At 46.4% G+C, this 22384-nt stretch overlaps 1 protein-coding gene across 1 annotated transcript in view; it reads left to right on the top strand.

Moving 5' to 3' along the window:
• The first annotated feature begins 1505 nt into the window (after positions 1 to 1505).
• Positions 1506 to 22384, top strand: part of LOC147091925 (uncharacterized) — a 53332-nt gene continuing 32453 nt past the window's right edge. Inside the window, exons 1-2 of the mRNA XM_085976642.1 lie at positions 1506 to 2707; positions 21086 to 22306. Coding sequence (XP_085832768.1) covers positions 21191 to 22306 — 1116 coding nt within the window. The 5' untranslated portion in view covers positions 1506 to 2707; positions 21086 to 21190. The remainder of the gene's footprint in view (positions 2708 to 21085; positions 22307 to 22384) is intronic.

Below are 22384 nucleotides of genomic sequence, written 5' to 3' on the forward strand. Positions count from 1 at the left end.
AATAAAAAACGGCTGCTGATTTTTGCTGGTGGCTCCAGATTGCCGGATAGCTCACCTCCGGATAGCACAAAGTTTCCTGTATATGAATTACGTTAAGTTCCTCACCCTCATTAGACCCTTGGTTCCCCACCATTTTTGGTATGCTTTTTGTGTCTTCTACTATGAAGACAGATACAAAATATTTGTTTAACGTTTCTGCCATTTCCTTATTCCCCATAATAATTTCTCCTGTCTCAGCCTCTAAGGGACCAATGTTTACTTTTGCTACTCTCTTCCTTCCTACATACTTGTAGAAAATCTTACAATCTGCTTTTAGATTTCTTGCTCGTTTTCTGTCATTGCATTTTTTCCCTTTTTATCAATTTTTGGTCAATCTTTGCTGGTTTCTGAAACTCTCAATCCTCAGGCTTACTATTATTCTTTGCAACATTATAAGCTTCTTTCAATCTAATGCTATCCTTACCTTCTTTAGTTAGCCATGGTTGGATCACTTCCCGTGGAGTGTTTGTTTCTCAATGGAATGTATTTTAGTTGAGAATTATGAAATATTTCTTTAAATGCTAGCCACTGCTTATCTACCGCCATACCTTTTAATCTATTTTTCCAATCTACCTCAGCCAACTCGCCCCTCATACCTAATGTAATTGGCTTTATTTAAGTTTAAGACACTAGTTTCGGACTTAGGCAAGTCACTCTCAAAATTAATGTGAAGTTCTAACATATTATGATCACTCTGCCCCAGTGGATCGTTTACTATGAGGTTGCTAATTAACCCTGTCTTATTACACAATATAAATTCTAAAATTGTTGGTTCCATGACATTTTGTTCCAGGAAACTGTCCCGAATGGATTCCATGAACCCGTCCAGCAGACTCTTGCTCCACAGCCCTGCAGGTTACGGCTCTTCAAGTGTACACCCAAGTACTTTTTAAATGTGCTGAGGGTCTCTGCCTCGACCATCCTTTCAGACAGTGAGTTCCAGACCCCCACCACCCTTTGGGTGAAAAAAATTACATCTGCTCTGCACCCTCTAGTGGATGGACTGGGAGAAAGGTCTTTACTAGCCGAGGCATAGAATATAAGAGCTGGGAGGTAATGCGTGAACTGTATAGCTAGGCCGCAGCTAGAATACTGCGTGCAGTTCTGGTCAACACATTACAGGAAGGCTGTGATTGCATTACAGAGGGTGCAGAGGAGATTTACGGGGATTTTGCCAGGGCTGGGGAATTTTTGCTATGTGGAAAGATTGGATAGGCTGGGGTTGTTTTCTTTGGAACAGAGAAGGCCAAGGGGAGACTCGATTGAGGTGTATCAAATTATTAGGGGCCTAGATAGAGTGGAGAGGAAAGATCTATTTCCCTTAGCAGAAGGGTCAATAATCAGGGGCATAGATTTAAGGCAGATGGTCAAAGGATTAGAGGGGTTTTGAGGTGAGTTTTTTACACCCAGAGGGTGGTGGAGGTCTGGAACTCACTGCCTGAAAGGGTGGTAGAGGCAGAGAACCTCATCACGTTTAAAAACTGCTTGGATATGCACTTGAAGTGCCGTAAGCTACCAGGCTATGGACCAAGTGCTGGAAAGTGGGATTAGAGTGGATAGATCTTTGTCAGCCGGCTCGGACAAGATGGGCCGAATGGCGGCCTTCTGTGCAGTAAATTTCTAAGATTGTGTAACCCGGGGAGGATGGGCCCAGTGAGATCAGGCAGTGTGTAACCCGGGGAGGATGGGCCCAGTGAGAACAGACAGTGTGTAACCCGGGGAGGTTGGGCCCAGTGAGATCAGACAGTGTAACCCGGGGAGGATGGGCCCAGTGAGATTAGACAGTGTGTGATGCACTATCAATTGCTACAAAAGACTGGAAGTTGAGAAAGTAACAAACAGGCTTTTATTACCAAAGAACAGAGCATGCCTCTTGTGGTTGCCTGGTATCCAAAAGGGCCGGGGGCTGCCGAGCAGCCACCTTTATATCCAGCCATGAGGGTGGAGCCAGGGGCGGAGTCAGCTGAGGCATGCACAGACAAGTGCAACAATATGCAAGAGTGAACAACAGTACTAACAGTGAACAACAGTACTAACAACAGTGGTTTACCACAGTGTGTAACCCGGGGAGGATGGGCCCAGTGAGATCAGACGGTGTGTAACCCGGAGAGGATGGGCCCAGTGAGATCAGACGGTGTGTAACCCGGAGAGGATGGGCCCAGTGAGATCAGACAGTGTGTAACCCGGGGAGGATGGGCCCAGTGAGATCAGACGGTGTGTAACCCGGGGAGGATGGGCCCAGTGAGATCAGACAGTGTGTTACCTGGGAAAGATGGCCCCAGCTTCGGTTTGCCTAATGCACAGGGTAATTGTGCATTTCTATCCAGAACTTTGTTGATTTGCTGGAAGCCCAGGCGGGTGTGGCGGGGATCTGAGAAAAGGGACAACATCAGACCGAAGCACTCGGACCCAAACTTTTATTTTTATTAAGCTGAAGAAAAGTCTACATTACATTACTTCACACTATTCATGTTGTTATTTTCAGTCCTGCCATCATTAGATCTCCCGGTGAAAGACTGAGTGATTGACAAAGGTCCACAGCTGAGAGTAAACAGGGATTGCCGACTGAGGAACGACAGCAGGTGAACCAACACAGGATTGTGAGAGAACCAACTGGAGAGAACTCTTCCGATTCAAAGAGCTTCCAGAGATCGACTGGGGGAGAAAGGTCAGAGAGTCCCATTGACTCAGATACACACTGGTTCCTCCCTCCCTTCCATTTCCTGAATTACAGCTATTTCTGGGATGTTACTTGTATCCTCTATGGTGAAGACCGATACAAAATACCTGTACAATTCAACTGCAATCTCCTTATTTTCCATTATTAATTCCCTGACTCTTTGTTTATCGGACCAACACTCACTTTGTTAAATCTTTTCTTTATTAAATATCTATAGAAACTCTTACTATCTGTTTTTATATTTCTAGCTAGCTTTCTCTCGTACTCTAATTTTTCTCCTCATTAATCTTTTAGTCACTCTTTGCTGTTTTTTATATTCTGCCCTATCTTCTGACCTGCCATCCATCTTTGCGCAATTATATGCTTTTTCTTTAAGTTGGATACTATCGTTAATTTTTTTAGTTAACCATGGATGGTGGGTCCTCCCCTTGGAATTTTTCTTTCTCGTTGGAATGTATATATTCTGTGTATTCTGAAATATCCTCTTAAATGTCTGCCACTGCATCTCAATTGACCTGTCCCTTAACCTAATTTGCCAGTTCATTTTAACTAGCTCTGCTTTCATACCCTCATAATTGCCCTTATTTAATTTTAAAATACTAGTCTTTGACCCACTCTTCTCTCCCTCAAACTGAAGGTAAAATTCAACCATATTATGATCGCTGCTACCTAGGGGCTCCTTCACTGAGGCCTTCAATTAATCCTATCTCGTTGCACAATACCAGGTCTAGTATAGCCTGCTCTCTGGTTGGCTCCAGAACGTGCTGTTGTAAGAAACTATCCTGAAAACATTCTATGAACTCCTCATTTAGGCTACCTTTGCCGATCTGATTTTTCCGGTCTCTATGTAGATTAAATCCCCCATGATTATTGCCATACCTTTCTGACAAGCTCCCATTATTTCTTCCTTTATACTCCATCCTACCATGTGGTTACTGTTAGGGGGCCTGTACACCACTCTCTCAAGTGACTTCTTGCCTTTATCATTTCTCATCTCTACCCAAACCGCTTCTGCATCCTGGTTTCCTGAACTTAGGTCATCCCTCTCTATTGTGCTAATACCATCATTAATTAACAGAGCCACCCCTCCACCTTTTCCTAGCTTTCTGTCCTTCCTAAATGTCACGTACTCTTCAATATTCAGGTCCCAATCTATGTCAGCCTGCAGCCATGTTTCTGTAATGGCTATCAGATCATACTTATTTATTCCTATTTGCGCCATCCGTTCATCTGTTTTGTTTTGAATGCTACGTGCATTCAGATGCAGAGCCTTTAGATTTGTCCTTTTATTTTTGTAACCTCTAGCCTTAACTGTTGATTTACTCTTAGATTTGTACACTCTATCCCTTCCTAGAACATAAGAACATAAGAAATAGGAGCAGGAGTAGGCCAATCGGCCCCTCGAGCCTGCTCCGCCATTCAATAAGATCATGGCTGATCTGATCCTAACCGCCAATCCACTATCACAGAACCATCTCCTGAATCTAACAGAATTAGACACACGAAATAGGAGCAGGATGAGGCTACACGGCCCCTGGGCCCGCTCCGCTACCCACAGGGCCATGACCGATCCGAACCTAGACTCATGTCCAAATTCCTGCCCGCTCCCCGTAACCCTTAATTCCCTTTACTTCTAGGAAACTGTCTATTTCTGTTTTAAATTTCTGTAATGATGTAGCTTCTACAGCTTTTTGGGGCAGCATATTCCATGGACCTACCACCCTCTGAGTGAAGTAGTTCCTCCTCATCTCAGTTTTGAAAGAGCAGCCCCTTATTCTAAGACTATGCCCCCTAGTTCTAGTTTCCCCCATCATCGGGAACATCTTCCCCGCATCCACCCCATCCGACCCCTTCACAATCTTATATGTTTCAATAAGATCGCCTCTCATTCTTCTGAACTCCAATGAGTAGAGTCCCAATCTACTCAACCTCTCCTCATATGTTCATCCCCGGGATTAACCGAGTGAACCTTCTTTGTACTGACTCGAGAGCAAGTATGTCCTTTCTTAAATATGGACACCAAAACTGTACGCAGTATTCCAGGTGCGGCCTCACTAATACCTTTTACAACTGAAGCAATACCTCCCTATTTTTATATTCTATCCCCCTAGCAATGAAAGCCAACATTCCATTGGCCTTCTTAATCACTTGCTGCACCTGCATACTAACCTTTTGAGTTTCGTGCACCAGGACCCCCAGATCCCTTTGTACTTCGGTACTTTCCAGTTTCTTACCATTAAGATAATAACTTGCTCTACGATTTTTCCTGCCAAAGTGCATAACCTCACACTTTCCAGTATTGTATTCCATCTGCCAAATCTTTGCCCACTTACTTAGCCTGTCGATGTCCCCTTGCAGGTTTTTTATGTCCTCACTCACTACTTACCCTCCCATCTTAGTATCATCTGCAAACTTTGATATGTTACACTCGGTCCCCTCCTCCAAATCATTAATATAGATTGTAAAGAGTTGGGGACCCAGCACTGACCCCTGCGGAACACCACTAGTTACTGATTGCCAGTCTGACAATGAACCATTTATCCCAACTCTCTGCCTTCTGTTAGATAGCCAATCCTCTATCCATGCCAGAATATTACCCCCAATCCCGTGATTTTTTATCTTAAGCAATAATCTTTTGTGTGGCACCTTGTCAAATGCCTTTTGGAAATCTAAATACACTACGTCCACTGGTTCCCCTTTATCCACCCTATACGTTGCTTCCTCAAAGAACTCCAGCAAATTTGTCAAACATGACTTCCCCTTCATAAAACCATGCTGACTTTGTCCTATTAAATTATGATTATCCAAATGTCCTGTTACTGTCTCCTTAATAATGGACTCCAAAATTTTACCTACCACAGATGTTAGGCTAACCGGTCTATAGTTTCCAGCCTTCTGTCTACTGCCCTTTTTAAATAAGGGTGTTACATTAGCAGTTTTCCAGTCTGCCGGGACCTTTGCCGAGTCCAGGGAGTTTTGGAAAATTATTACCAATGCATCCACAATCCCTACCGCCACTTCCCTCAAGACCCTAGGATGTAAGCCATCAGGTCCAGGTGATTTATCCGCCTTGAGTCCCATTATTTTACCGAGTACCACTTCCTTAGTGATTTTGATCGTGTTTAGCTCCTCCCCCCCCCCCCCCCCCCCCCCATTAGCCCCCTGTTTGTCCAGTGTTGGGATATTCTTAGTGTCTTCTACTGTAAAGACTGATGGCAAAAACACAATGAATATTTTACATCTCCATATTTTCCACCATTAATTTCCCAGTCTCATCCTCTAAGGGACCAACATTTACTTTAGCCACCCTTTTTCTTTTTATATAACTATAAAAACTCTTACTATCTGTTTTTATATTTTTTGCTAATTTACTTTCATAATCTATCTTCCCTTTCTTAATCAATCTTTTTGTTATTTTTTGCTGTCTTTTAAAGTTTTCCCAATCCTCTATCCTCCCACTAGATTTGGCTACCTTATATGCCCTTGTTTTTAGTCGAATACTATCCTTAATTTCTTTACTTAGCCACGGATGGCTGTCTTTTCTTACACCCTTTTCTTCTCAGTGGAATATATTTTTTTTGGAAGTTGTAAAATAACTCCTTGAATGTACACCACTGATCATGTATCGTCTTCCTTTAATCTATTTTCCCAATCCACTCTACTCAATTCCGCTCTCATACCTTCATAGTCTCCTTTATTCAAGCTTAGCACGCTTGTTTGAGATCCAACCTTCTCACCCTCTAATTGAATATGGAATTCAACCATGTTATGGTCACTCATTCCAAGGGGATCCTTTACTAGGACATTTTTAATTAATCCCGTCTCGTTACACAGGACCAGATCTAAGGTTGCTTGCCCCCTGGTCGGTTCAGTTACATACTGCTCAAGAAACCTATCCCTAATACACTCAATGAACTCATCCTCAAGGCTGCTCTGCCCAATTTGATTTGTCCAATTAATATGATAGTTGAAATCCCCCATAATTATAGATGTTCCCTTATTACAAGCCTCAACTATTTCCTGATTGATACTCCATCCAACAGAGTTGCCACTGTTCGGAGGCCTATAGACTACGCCCACTAGTGTTTTTTTCCCCTTATTATTCCTTACCTCCACCCAAACTGTTTCATTATCCTGATCTTTTGACCCAATATCATTTTTCTGTATCAGTGATTCCTTCCTTTATTAACATAGCCACCCCACCTCCCCTTCCTTCCTGCTTGTCCTTCCTGATCGTTAAATAACCTGGTATGTTTAATTCCCAGGCATTGTCACCCTGCAGCCATGTTTCTGTAATGGCCACAAGATCATACCCATATGTAGTTATTTGTGCCATTAACTCATCTATTTTGTTTCGAATGCTACGTGCATTCAGATAGAGAACTTTCAAAGATGTTTTGTGACACTTAGTTCCTGCTTTTGCCCTTTTTATTACTTTACCTTTTACTCCATACCTTCTGCCCCTCCCTGACACGCTCTGGTTTTTAATTTCCCCACTGCTACCGAAGTCTATGACCTTCTCTGTTGTCATTTTTATTATTTGCTATCTAGGAACCTCCACCCCCCCCCCCCCACTAGTTAGTTTAAAGCCCTCTCTACAGCCCTAATTATATGATCCGCCAGGACTCTAGTCCCAGCACTGGCCAAGTGAAGCCCGTCCCGACGGAACAGCTCCCTCCTGCCCCAGTACTGGTGCCAGTGTCCCAGGAAGCAAAACCCATTTCTCCCACACCAGTCTTTGAGCCACGCATTTAACTCTCTAATTTTATTTGTCCTAGCCAAATTCGCTCGTGGCTCAGGTAATAATCCAGAGATTATTACCCTTGTGGTTCTGCTTTTTAATTTGGCCCCTAGCTGCTCAAACTCCCTCAGCGGAACCTCCTTCCTTGTCCTATCTGTCGTTGGTACCAACATGGACCACGACAACTGGATCCTCCCCCTCCCACTCCAAGTTTCTCTCCAGTCCAGAGGAGATGTCCTTAACCCTTCGGGACTCTCGCTCTCGGCTGCAAAGAACTCTATCTATCCCCCTAACGATACTATCCCCTACCACTACAACATTTCTTTTAACTCCCCCCACTTGAATGGCCCCCTGCTCCACGGTGCTGTGGCCAGGTTGCTCATCCTCCCTGCAGTCCCTGCTCCTGTCCCCACAGGGAGTAAGAGCCTCGAACCTGTTGGACAAGTGCAAGGGCTGCGGCTCCTCCAACACTACCTCCTGGATCCCCGTACCTGCCTCACTTCTAGTCACACCATCCCGACCCTGGCCACGGACTACATCTGAATTAATTAATCTAATTGGTGTGACTACCTCATGATACACAGAGTCCAGGTAACTCTCCCCCTCCCTGATGTGTCTCAGTGTTTGAAGCTCGGTCTCCAGCTCTTCAACACGGAGCCGGAGTTCCTTGAGCAGCCAACACTTACTGCAAATGTGATCACCGTGAGCATCAATGGTGTTCACCAGCTCCCACATATTGCAGTAGCAACACATCGCCTGATCTCCCATTCTATGTAATTAATTAAATTTATTAATATTATTCTTAAATATCCTCTGTCCCGATTCTAGATGGTGAATATCACACCTTTTAAGCTTAAACCTCTTTGGTTTATAGTTTCTAAGAGAGAAATACTCACCAACCAATCACTTACCCGCTTTCTGGTGACGTCACACTTGGATTACTTTTTACCTCTCTCCTTCCCTCCGAGTTCAGAGACTGGTACGCCTTACCTGGTCTCTGGGGACTTTTATACCCCGCTCTGCCGCTCAGGATTCCCGCCGACACTGTGAGGCCTTACCTGGTCTCGGGCCTTTTATACCCCGCTCTGCCGCTCAGGATTCCCGCCGATGCTGTGAGGCCTTACCTGGTCTCTGGGGACTTTTATACCCCGCTCTGCCGCTCAGGATTCCCGCCGACACTGTGAGGCCTTACCTGGTCTCTGGGGACTTTTATACCCCGCTCTGCCGCTCAGGATTCCCGCCGATGCTGTGAGGCCTTACCTGGTCTCTGGGGACTTTTATACCCCGCTCTGCCGCTCAGGATTCCCGCCGATGCTGTGAGGCCTTACCTGGTCTCACAGCGTCGGCGGTCTGTTTATCATTTCCCATATTAATACCTTTCTCTATTGCCTTGTCTCTACTCTTTGATTTACCACATCTTCCCAAATTTTATCCCTTGCCCCCACTATTTAGTTTAAAACCCTCTCTACTGCCCTAGTTGTATGACTCGCCAGAACACTGGTCCCAGCACGGTTGAAGTGAAGACCGTCCCAACGATACAGATCCCACTTTCCCCAGTGTGGTGCCAGTGCCCCAGGAATCGAAACCCATTTCTCCCACACCAGTCTTTGAGCCACGCATTCATCTCTCTAATTTGATTTACCCTATGCCAATTTGCTCGTGGCTCAGGTAATAATGCAGACATTATTACCCTTGTGGTTCTGCTTTTTAATTTAGCCCCTAGCTGCTCACACTCTCTCAGCAGAACCGCTTTCCTAGTTCTAACTGTGTCGTTGGTACCTACATGGACCATGACCATTGGCTCCTCCCCCTCCCACTGCAAGTTCCTCTCTAGCCCAGAGCAGATATCCTGAACCCTGGCACCGGGCAGGCAACACAGCCATCTGGACTCTCGCTCTTGGCCGCAGAGAACTGTATCTATCGCCCTTACTATGCTATCCCTTATTACCACTATATATTCCTATTAACTCCCCCCGCTTGAATCGCTTCCTGTACCTCGGTGCCACGGTCAGTTTGCTCATCCACCTTGCAGCCACTGCTTTCATCCATACAGGCCGCAAGAACCTCAAACCTGTTGGACAATTGCAAAGGCTGAGGCTCCCCCACCTCCTGGGTCCCCATACCTGCCTCACTTTTTTATTTTAATTTGAGTGAATTAAAGGGTAAGGCATGGCAGGAGAGCTCTGTGCCGTGGTATGCTCTTCCTGCACTATGTGGGAAATCGGGGACACTTCCTGTGTCCCTGACGACCATGTGTGCGGGAAGTGTATCCAGCTGCAGCTACTGACAGACCGCATTGTGGTGCTGGAGCTGCGAGTGGATACATACTGGAGCATTCGCGATGCTGAGGACGTCGTGGATAGCACATTTAGGGAGTTGGTCACATCGCAGGTAAAGGCTGCACAGGCAGGAAGAGAATGGCTGACCACCAGGCAGAGTAGTAGGCGCAGGCAGGTAGTGCAGGGGTCCCCTGTGACCATTCCCCTATCAAACAGATATACCGCTTTGGATATTGTTGGGGAGGATGGCTTATCAGGGGAAGGCAGATGCAGCCAACTTCCTGGCACCATGGGTGGTTCTGCTGCACAGGACGGGAGGAAAAAGAGTGGGAGAGCTGTAGTAATAGGGGATTCTATTGTAAGGGGAACAGATAGGCGTTTCTGCGGCCATAAACGTGACTCCAGGATGGTATGTTGCCCCCTGGTGCAAGGGTCAAGGATGTCTCCAGAACGGCTGCAGAACATATTGGAAGGGGAGGGTGAACAGCCAGTTGTGGTGCATATAGGTACCAATGATATAGGTAAAATACGGGATGAGGTTCTAAAAGATGAATATAGGGAGTTAGGAGGTAAATTTAAAAATAGGACCTCAAAGGTAGTAATCTCAGGATTGCTACCAGAGCCACGTGCTAGTCATAGTAGCAATAGAAGGATATTTCAGGTGAATACGTGGCTAGAGGAATGGTGCAAGGGGGAGGGATTCAAATTCCTGGGACATTGGAACTGGTTCTGGGAGAGGTGGGACCAGTACAAAACTGACAGTTTGCACCTGGGCAGGACTGGGACCGATGTCCTAGGGGGAGTGTTTGCCAGTGCTCTGGGGGAGGGTTTAAACTAAAATGGCAGGGGGCTGGGAACCTGAGCAGGGAGACAGAGGAAAGGGAAACAAGGATAGAAGCAAAAGACAGGAAGGAGAAAAACAAAGGTGGCAGTCAGAGAAATCAAGGGTTTAAACAAATATGGCCACAGTAAATAATAATTCTAAAAGGTCTAAGAGCATTAAAAAAACAAGCCTGAAGGCTTTGTGTCTTAATGCAAGGAGCATTCGTAATAAAGTGGATGAATTAGCTGCGCAAATAGAGGTAAACAGATATATATGATATGATTGCGATTACGGAAACATGGCTCCAGGGTGACCAAGGCTGGGAACTCAACATCCAGGGGTATGCAATATTCAGGAAAAAAGGCGAAAAGGAGGTGGGGTAGCATTGCTGGTTAAAGAGGGATTAACACAATTGTAAGGAAGGATATTGGCTCTGATGATGTGGAATCTGTATGGGTAGAATTGAGAAATACCAAGGGGCAGAAAACGTTAGTGGGAGTGGTATACAGAACCCCAAACAGTAATGCGGAGGTTGGAGATGGCATTAAACGGTAAATTGGAGATGCGTGCAATAAGGGCACAGCAGTTATCATGGGTGACTTTAATCTACATATAGATTGGGCTAACCAAATTAGTAACAATACTGTGGAGGAGGAATTCCTGGAGTACATACGGGATGGTTTCCTGGACCAATATGTTGAGGAACCAACTGGAGATTAGGCCATCTTAGACTGGGTATTATGTAATGAGAGGATTAATTAGCAATCTTGTGCGAGGCCCCTTGGGTCGGAGCGATCATAATATAGAATTCTTCATTTAACATGGAGAGTGAAGTAGTTGACTCAGAGACTAGGGTCCTGAATTTAAATAAAGGAAACTACGATGGTATGAGGCGCGAGTTGGGTAGGATTGATTGGGGAATGTCACTCAAAGGGTTGACGGTGGATAGGCAATTGCAAACATTCAAAGACCACATGGATGAACGACAGAATTTGTTCATCCCTGTTTGGCATAAAAATTAAACACAAAAGTTGACTCAACTGTGGTTAACAAGGGAAATTAGGGATAGCGTAAGATTCATGGAGAGGACATATAAATTGGCCAGAAAAAGCAGTAAACCTGAGGATTGGGAGCAGTTTAGGATTCAGAAAAGAGATTAATTAAGAGGTGGAAAATAGAGTATGAGAGTAAGCTTGCAGGTAACATAACAACTGACTGCAAAAGCTTCTATAGATATGTGAAGAGAAAAAGTTTGGTGAAGTCGAGCGTAGGTCCCTTGCAGTCAGAATCAGGGGAATTTATAATGGGGAACAAAGAAATGGCAGACCAATTAAATACATGCAGGAAACTTTGGCTTATCCGGAGGTTGTATGTCCGTAAACCTCGATCTAACAGCAGAAATCAGCAGCCGTTTTGGTGAGGTTTTTTTTCTTCTTGCATTCTTTTACCAGGCAGGCTCTGGAAAGCATCTCTGTAGCTTAGCAACAGCTTCAGAGACGCTTCCAAGGTATGGGCCGAGTGTTTACAAGCTGTTGCTAAGCAACGGTGTTTGTTGTCAGATACGGAGATGAAAACCTCCGTATCCTACAACATTAGCGCTGGTCTATCTGGAAGTTTGGATAGATCGGCAGCAGCTCGGTCCCGTCGGTGCCGGATATCGCGAAGTTTCCTGTACTTTGGTTCTGTCTTCAGAAAGGAGGACATAAATAACCTCCCGGAGATGTTGGGGAACATAGGGTCTAATGAGAGGGAGGAACTGAAAGAAATCAGTATCTGTAGGGAAATGGTGTTAGGGAAATTGACAGGATTGAAGTCCAATAAATCCCCAGGGCCTGACAATCTACATCCTAGGGTACTTAAGGAAGTGGCCCTAGAAATAGTCTATCTTCCAAAATTCGGTAGACTCTGGAACAGTTCCCATGGATTGGAGGGTAGCTGATGTTACCCCACTATTCAAAAAAGGTGGTAGAGAGAAAACGGGGAATTATACACCGGTAAGCCTGACATCGGTAGTGGGGAAAATGCAAGAGTCCATTTTATAAAAGATGTAATAGCACTTGGAAAACAGTGATAGGATCGGACAAAGTCAACATGGATTTACAAAAGATAAATCGTGCTTGACTAATCTACTGGAATTTTTTGAGGATGTAACTGGTAAAATAGATAAGGGAGAACCAGTGGATGTGGTGTATTTGGACTTTCAGAAGGCTTTTGATAAGGCCCCGCCTAAGAGATTAGCATGTAAAGTTAAGGCACATGGGATTGGGGGCAAGGTACCGACTTGGATAGAGAACTGGTTGGCAGACAGGAAGCAGAGTTGGAATAAACGGGTCTTTTTCCGAGTGGCAGGCAGTGACTAGTGGGGTACCCCAAGGATCGGTCCTCGGACCCCAGCTATTCGCAATATATATAAATGATCTAGACGAGGGGACTAGATGTAATATCTCCAAGTTTGTAGACAACACAAAGCTGGGTGGGCGTGTGTGCTGTGAGGAGGATGTCGAGAAACTCCAGGATGATTTGGACATGTTGGGTGATTGGGCAGAAACATGGCAGATGCAATATAACGTGGATAAATGTGAGGTTGTCCACTTTGGTGGCAAAAACAGGAAGGCAGATTATTATCTAAATGGCAATAGATTGGGAGAAGGGGAAGTGCAACGAGACCTGGGTGTCCTTGTGCACCAGTCGCTGAAGGTAAGCATGCAGGTGCAGCAGACGGTTAAGAAGGCAAATGGTATGTTGGCCTTCGTAGCAAGAGGGTTCGAGTACAGGAGCAAGGATGTTTGCTGCAGTTGTACAGGGCCTTGGTGAGACCACACCTTGAGTATTGTGCGCAGTTTTGGTCGCCTTATCTGAGGAAGGATGTTCTTGCCATGGAGGGAATGCAGCGAAGATTCACCAGACTGATACCTGGGATGGCAGGAATGACGTATGAGGAGAGATTGGGTCGATTGGGCTTGTACTCGCTGGAGTTTAGAAGAATGAGAGGGGATCTCATTGCAACTTATAAAATTCTAACAGGACTAGACAGACTAGATGCAGGAAGGATGTTCCCGATGGCGGGGGAGTCCAGAACCTGGGGTCATAGTCTAAGGATAAAGGGTAAGCCATTTAGCACAGAGATGAGGAATTTCTTCACCCAGTGAGTGGTGAACCTGTGGAATTCTCTACCACAGAAGGCAGTGGAGGCCAATTCATTAAATATATTCAAGAAGGAGTTGGATATATTTCTTAAGGCTAAAGGGATCAAGGGATATGGAGAAGGCAGGGACCGGGTACTGAGTTTGGATGATCAGCCATGATCTCATTGATTGGCGGAGCAGGTTCGAGGGGCCGAATGGCCTACTCCTGCTCCTATCTTCTATGTTTCTGTTCCAAGCTGCACTCCGTGACAAACGGCACTCAGTTGTGAATTACAATTCTGAACTGGACGCTGGATTTACTGAGTTATTTTCTATCAGTAAATCTATTTCTGAATTTCATGATTGTAGTTGAATTAAATGATTAGCGTTTGTTTAAGTTTAAACTGATAAAATGATACGTAAATCTTATATTTTAATGATTATTAGTAAAATTATTTTGTGTTGTCAGAAAAAAGTTTCTTGTTGGTTCCATGATCCAGGTGTATGGATACATACAATTCGATAACAGTAACAGATTTAGATGGTTTAAGACAATCTGATTTTCAGCGGTCACAGGGTGTATCTCCAACAATGCGACTATTTTATTGATGTATTTCTGTAGATGTGGCACTGCTTAATGTTCTGTGCACATTGAACTGACGGTGGATTCAGTGAACCCGCAGTGTCTGGTCTAGTGGTGTAAAATCCGTTCCTGGAATCGCAGCTTCATGGTTAGAAACACTGGCTGAATGTTCAGGGTTAATGTTCTTCACTAAACTCCCACTGACTCCCATTGACTCAGATAGACACTGGTCCTGGAGATGGACTGGGGAGAAAGGTCAGAGAGAGTCCCATTGACTCAGATACACACTGGGACTGGGGAGAATGGTGAGGGAGTGTCCCATTGAGTCAGATACACACTGTGGTTGTTGGAGGTCATTCATCTCAATCACATGACATCACTGCAGGAGTTCCTCAGGGCAGTGTCCTAGGCCCAACCATCTTCAGCTGTTTCATCAATGACCTTCCCTCCATCATAAGGTCAGAAGTGGGGATGTTCGCTGATGATTGCACACTGTTCAGCACCATTCGAGACTCGTCAGATACTGACGCAGTCCGTGTCCATATGCAGCAAGACCTGGACAACATTCAGACTTGGGCTGACAAGTGGCAAGTAACATTCGCACCACACAAGTGCCAGGCAATGACCATCTCCAACAAGCGAGACTCTAACCATCTCCCCATGACATTCAATGGCATTACCATCGCTGAATCCCCCACTATCAACATCCTGGGGGTTACCATTGATCAGAAACTGAACTGGACCAGCCATATAAATACTGTGGCTACAAGAGCAGGCCAGAGGCTGGGAATTCAGCGGCGAGTGTCTCACCTTCTGACTCCCCAAAGCCTTTCCACCATCTACAAGGCACAAGTCAGGACTGTGATGGAATACTCTCCACTTGCCTGGATGAGTGCAGCTCCAACAACACTCAAGAAGCTCGACACCATTCAGGATAAAGCAGCCCACTTGATTGGCACTCCATCCACCACCTTCAACATTCACTCCCTCCACCACCGGCGCACTGTGGCTGCAGTGTGTACCATCTACAAAATGCACTGCAGCAACTCGCCAAAGCTCCTTCAACAGCACCTTTCAAACCCACGACCTCTACCACTTAGAAGGACAAGGGCAGCAGACGCATGGGAACATCACCATCTACAAGTTCCCCTCCAAGCCACACACCATCCTGACTTGGACCAGTATCGCCGTTCCTTCACTGTTGCTGGGCCAAAATCCTGGAATTCCCTTCCTAACAGCATTGTGGGTGTACCTACACCATATGGACGGCAGTGGTTCAAGAAGGCGGCTCACCACCATCTTCTCGAGGGCAATTAGGGTTGGGCAGTAAATGCAGGCCTAGCCAGCCTGTGACGCCCACATCCCATCAATGAATAAAAAAAAAGATACACACTGGTCCTGGAGATGGACCCTCCCGCACTCTCCTCCTCACCCTCCCGCACTCTCCTCCTCACCCACCCGCACTCTCCCCCTCACCCTCCCGCACTCGCCCCCTCAAGTAAACCAAGCGGTGCAATAAAACACCCCCAGAATCAAGGCCCTGCTCCTGGGGAAGGTGATCAGGCCCCAGGAACCAGTACAAGTGAAGTGACTCCTCCCGGAGATTTATTAAACGTGAATACTCCAAGAGTGGACCAAAAATCAGGTTAGTAATATTAATCAAGGAGTCAATTTCTGCTGTAAGGAGGGATGATACCATAGCAGGTTCCTCTAATGAGGCCATATGGGTCGAACTTAAAAACAAAAAGGGGCAAGCACTTTGTTGGGAGTGTACTATAGGCCCCCAAACAGTAAGGGGGAGATAGAGGAACAGATATGTAGCCAAATCTCAGAAGTGTAGAAATAATAGGGTAATAATTGTTGGGGATTTTAACTTCCGCAATATTAACTGGGATAGTCAGAGTGTGAAAGGCTTAGAGGGTGTGGAATTCTTAGTGCATCCAGGAGAGCTTTTTCAGCCAACATGTAGAAAGTCCTACAAGAGAGGGGGCGGTACTGGACCTAATTCGAGGGAATGTAGCAGGGCAAGTGGTAGAAGGGTTAGTAGGAGAGCATTTTGGTGACAGTGACCATAATTCGGTGAGATTTAAAGTAGTTATGGAAAAGGACAAAGATGGAACAGAAATAAAGGTTCTAAATTGGGGGAAGGCCAATTTTAATATGATAAGGCAGGATCTGGCCAAAGTGGACTGGGATCAGCTACTTGTAGGAAAATCCACATCAGAGCAGTGGGAGTCTTTCAGAAAGGAAATAGAGTACAACGCCACATGTTCCCGTAAAGGTCAAGGGTGGGACCAACACACCCAGGGAACCCTGGATGTCAAGGAACATACAAGAATGGTTTAGGAAAAAAAGGTAGGCTTTTGGCAGATACAAAGGACTAAAAACAGTGGAAGCCCTAGAGGAGCATAGAAAGTGCAGGGGGGTACTTTAAAAAGAAATTAGGAGAACGAAGAGGGGTCATGAAAAAACACTGGCAGGCAAAATAAAGGAAAATCCCAAGGTGTTTTATTAGTATATTAAGGGCAAGAGGATAGCCAGGGGAAGAGTAGAGCCCATTAGGGACCAAAGTGGCAATCTTGTGTGTAGTGCCAGAAGATGTAGGTGAGTTTTTAAATTGATATTTTGCATCTGTGTTCACTATGGAGAAGGACGATGCAGGCATAGAAATCAGGCAGGGGGATTGTGATATACTTGGAACAAATTAGTATTGAGAGGGAGGAGGTACTAGTGGTTTTAGCAGGCTTAAAAGTGGAGAAACCCCCAGGCCCAGATGAGATGTATCCCAGCCTGCTGTGTGAGGCAAGGGAGGAGATTGCAGGGGCTCTGACACACATTTTCAGAACCTCACTGGCCACAGGGGAGGTGCCAGAGGACTGGAGAACAGCTAACATAGTACCATTATTCAAGAAGGGTAGTAGTAGGGATAAACCAGGGAATTACAGGCCAGTGAGCCGAACATCAGTCGTAGGGAAATTATTGGAAAAAATTCTGAGGGACAGAGTTAGTCTCCACTTGGAGAGGCAAGGATTAATCAAGGATAGTCAGCATGGCTTTGTCAGGGGGAGATCATGTCTAACCAATTTGATTGAATTTTTCGATGGGGGTAGTGCAGTTGATGTAGTCTACATGGACTTCAGTAAGGCTTTTGACAAAGTCCCACATGGGAGACTGGTCAAGAAGGTAAGAGCCCATGGGATCCAGGGCAATTTGGCACATTGGATCCAAAATTGGCTTAGTGGCAGGAGGCAGAGGGTGATTGTCGAAGGTTGTTTTTGTGACTGGAAGCCTGTGTCCAGTGGTGTACCACAGGGTCTGGGTCCTTTGCTGTTTGTAGTGTACATTAATGATTTAGATATGAATGTCGGAGGTATGATCAGTAAGTTCGCAGATGACACGAAAATTGGTGGAGTGGTAAATAGTGAGGAGGGAAGCCTCAGGCTACAGGAGAATATAGACGGGTTAGTTAGATGGGCAGCACAGTGGCAAATGGAATTTAACCCTGAAAAGTGTGAGGTGATGCATTTTGGGAGGACTAACAAGGGAATACACAATAAATGGTAGAACCCTAGGAAGGACAGAGGATCAGAGGGACCTTGGTGTGCATGTACATAGATCCCTGAGGGCAGCAGGACAGCTAGATAGGGTGGTTAAGAAGGCACATGGGATACTTGCCTTCATTAGCCGAGGCATAGAATATAAGAGCAGGGAGGTTATGATGGAGCTGTACAAAACGCTAGTTAGGCCACAGCTGGAATACTGTGTGCAGTTCTGGTTGCCCCACTATAGGAAGGATGTGATTGCATTGGAGAGGGTGCAGAGGAGATTCACCAGGGTGTTACCTGGGCTGGAGCGCTTCAGCTATGAAGAGAGACTGGACAGGCTGGGGTTGTTTTCCTTAGAGCAGAGAAGCCTGAGGGGGGACCTGATTGAGGTGTACAAAATTATGAGGGGCATAGATAGGGTAGATAGAAAGGAACTTTTCCCCTTAGTAGAGAGGTCAATAACCAGGGGGCATAGGTTCAAGGTAGGGGGCAGGAGGTTTAGAGGGGATTTGAGGAAAAGCTTTTTCACCCAGAAGGTGGTTGGAATCTGGAACTCACTGCCTGAAAGGGTGGTAGAGGCATTAAATCCTCACAACATTCAAGAAGCATTTAGATGAGCACTTGAAACGCCATAGCATACAAGGCTATGGACCAAGTGCTGGAGAATGGGATTAGAATAGACAGGGCTTGATGGCCGGCGTGGACACGATGGGCCGAAGGGCCACTTTCTGTGCTGTATAAATCTATGACTCTATGGTAGCACTCTTGCCTCTGAGGCATAAGGTTGTGGGTTCAAGTCCCACTCCAGAGACTTGAGCACAAAAATTCAGGCTGACACTCCAGTGCAGTACTGAGGCACTGTCAGAGGTGGCGTCTTTCGGATGAGACATTAAACTGAGGCCCTGTCTGCACGCTCAGGTGGATGTAAAAGATCCCATGACACTATTTTGAGAAAGAAAGACTTGCATTTATATTGTGCTTTCATTACCAGCAGACGTCTTGAAGTGCTTTACAGCCAATGAAGTACTTTTGAGGTGTAGTCACTGTTGCAATGTGGAAAGAGCAGGGGAAATATCCCCGGTGACCTTGCCAATGTTTATCCCTCAATCAATGTAACAAAAGGATAATAGCACAATACTGTGGATGCTGGAAATCTGAAATAACAACAGGAAATGCTGGAAACACTCAGCAGGCCAGGCAACATCCGTAGAGAGAGAAACAGAGTTAACAAAAAGATTATCTGGTCATTATCACATTGCTGTTTGTGGGAGCTTGCTGTGCGCTATTTGACTGCTGCATTTCCTAAATTACAACAGTGACTACACTTCAAAAGTACTTCATTGGCTGTAAAGCACTTTGGGGTGTCCGGTGGTGGTGAAAGGCGCTATAGAAATGCAAGTGTTTCTTTCTTCACTGGTCTCACCAGCGACCTCTTCTGGCTGATGGTTGATTGACAAACGATAGTCCGCGCATGCGCACAGGGAGCGGTGGTTTGGACCGAGTCCGGCACAGCGACCCTGCCCGGTCACCAGGGGCGACAACCGTGCATGCCCAGAGGAGAACAGCCCCCTCCCCCACTCGGAGCTGCGCACGGGGATCCTGCCGGACGGAGTCGGCGCGGGCCATTCCTGGGAAAGGCCTTGGTGTCGGTTCCAGAGTCGCGATCGGTGACGCAAAATGAGTTTTCTCCACTCTGGGTGGGGTGGAGTGGGAGAGAATAAAGAGAAATAGAAAAACCTGAGAGTGCGCGAGGTCCCTGACCGAGCGGCATCAGTTGGACGGAGCACGTGATCTCCTCGGGGACCCGGGCCCCCGGCCTGATTGACGGGAGCTTCCAACCAATAGGGGACGGGCGGGGCTGGAGGAGGGAGCCGGCGGCGGGTCCTCCAACCAATCGGGGAGCCCGCGGGGCAGGACTAGCACCAGCTGATTGATCCGCAGGGCAGCGAGTTTCTCCAGTCCCTTGTCAGGGGCCAGGGGAGGCTGTGGGCCTTTATTCCCCTCATTGGACACAAGGCTCTTTGGCTCACAACACACTGGCTCAGGTTTTAATAGAGACTTTTTAAATTCATCAATAAAAGCAGATAAACCTGGTGCTTCTGTGGAACAAACTTTCTAATATTTTATAGAATCATAGAATGGTTACAGCACAGAAGGAGGCCATTCAGCCCGTTGAGTCCGTGCCAGCTCTCTGCAAGACCACTTCAGCTAGTCCCACTCCCTGCCCTTTCCCCGTAACCCTGCAAATTTCTTTACTTCAGGCACTTATCCAATTCCCTTTTGAAAGCCGTGATTGAATCTGCCTCCACCACCCTTTCAGGCAGTGCATTCCAGATCCTAACCACTCGCTGCATAAAAACGTTTTTCCTCATGTCGCCTTTGGTTCTTCTGCCAATCACCTTAAATCTGTGTCCTCTGGTTCTCGAACCTTCCGCCAATGGGAACAGTTTCTCTCTATATACTCTGTCCAGAACCCTCATCATTTTGAATACCTCTATCAAATCTCATCTCAACCTTCTCTACTCTAAGGAGAATAACCTCAGCTTCTTGAGTCTATCCACGTAACTGAAGTCCCTCATCCCTGGAACCATTCTTGTAAATCTTTTCTGCACCCTCTCTGAGGCCTTCACATCCTTCATAAAGTGCGGTGCCCAGAATTGGACACAATACTCCAGTTGAGGCTGAATCAGTGTTTTATAAAGGTTCATCATAACCTCCTTTCTTTTGGACTGTATGCCTCTATTTATTAAATAACCAGATTCATTGAGCTCAATTTCACAACCTGCCTCTTTAGTGGGTTCTCTCTCACGCTCCCTGTTTTAAATTCATTTTACAGGGTATTAGAAGGGGAGGATGTGCAGACGGGAAACTCAAACTACACATCACGTCAAGATCTGACAGTCACTCAATTCATCAGGAACTGAATATCATCGGCCTTTGAATGTGGAAGCAAAAAGCACCGTATGCTTTTTTAACTGCTTTCTCAACCTGCCGTGCCACCTTCAATGATTTGTGCACACATACCCCTCCCACCTCTCTCTCTCTCTCTCTCCCCCTCCCATAGAGGCCAGAGGCCCAGACCAGGTGGTAGATTCCCTTCACTGAGGGACATTAGTGAACCAGTGGGATTTTATGACAATCCAGCAGCTTTCATGGTCACTTTTTTCTAGTGCTGGCCCCACAAATAACCAGATTCATTGAGCTCAATTTCACAACCTGCCTCTTTAGTGGGTTCTCTCTCATGCTCCCTGTTTTAAATTCATTTTACAGGGTATTAGAAGGGGAAGATTTGCAGATGGGAAACTTAAACAACACATCACGTCAAGATCTGAGTCACTCGATTCATCAGGAACTGAATATCATCGGCCTTTGAATATGGAAGCAAAAAGCACCGTTCACACCGGGGAGAGGCCGTTCACCTGCTCTGAGTGTGGGAAGGGATTCACTCAGTCATCTGACCTATCGAGACACCAGCAAGTTCACACTGGGGAGAGGCCATTCACCTGCTCTGAGTGTGGGATGGGATTCACTCAGTCATCCAACCTGCTGAGACACCAGCGAGTTCACACCGGGGAGAGACCGTTCACTTGCTCTGAGTGTGGGAAGGGATTCACTCAGTCATCTGACCTTCAGACACACCAGCGAGTTCACACCGGGGAGAGGCCGTTCACCTGCTCTGAGTGTGGGAAGGGATTCACTCAGTCATCTGACCTTCAGATACACCAGCGAGTTCACACTGGGGAGAGGCCGTTCACCTGCTCTGAGTGTGGGAAGGGATTCACTCAGTCATCCACCCTGCTGACACACCAGCGAGTTCACACCGGGGAGAGACCATTCACCTGCTCTGAGTGTGGGAAGGGATTCACTAATTCATCCCACCTGGTGAATCACCAGAGAGTTCACACTGGGGAGAGGCCGTTCACCTGCTCTGAGTGTGGGAAGGGATTCACTCATTCATCCAACCTGCTGAATCATCAGCGAGTTCACACTGGGGAGAGGCCATTCACCTGCTCTGAGTGTGGGAAGGGATTCACTAATTCATCCAACCTGCTGAATCACCAGCGAGTTCACACTGGGGAGAGGCCGTTCACCTGCTCTGAGTGTGGGAAGGGATTCACTCGCTCATCCCACCTGCTGAATCACCAGCGAGTTCACACTGGGGAGAGACCTTTTAAATGCTCGGACTGTGGAATGTGCTATAAAGGTTCCGGGGAACTGATACGCCATCAACGTGTTCACACTGACGAGAGACCGCTCAGGTGCTCCATGTGTGGGAAGGGATTCACTCAGTCATCTGACCTGCTAAGACACCAGCGAGTTCACACTGGGGAGAGGAGGTTCACCTGCTCTGAATGTGGGAAGGGATTCACTCAGTCATCTGACCTTCAGGCACACCTGCGCACTCACACTGGGGAGAGGCCGTTCACCTGCTCCGTGTGTGGGAAGGGATTCACTCGTTCATCCAACCTGCTGACACACCAGCGAGTTCACAAGTGACTGCAGGGGTTGGATTCTGGTTGTTCCTGCTGTTAATCACATCCAGGACTGAACCATGTTCACCCTGACAGG

This window comes from Somniosus microcephalus, unplaced genomic scaffold, assembly GCF_052327205.1.
Source record: "Somniosus microcephalus isolate GS21.2 unplaced genomic scaffold, FLI_Smic_1.0 unresolved_chr3, whole genome shotgun sequence".
NCBI classification, from domain to species: Eukaryota; Metazoa; Chordata; class Chondrichthyes; order Squaliformes; family Somniosidae; genus Somniosus; species Somniosus microcephalus.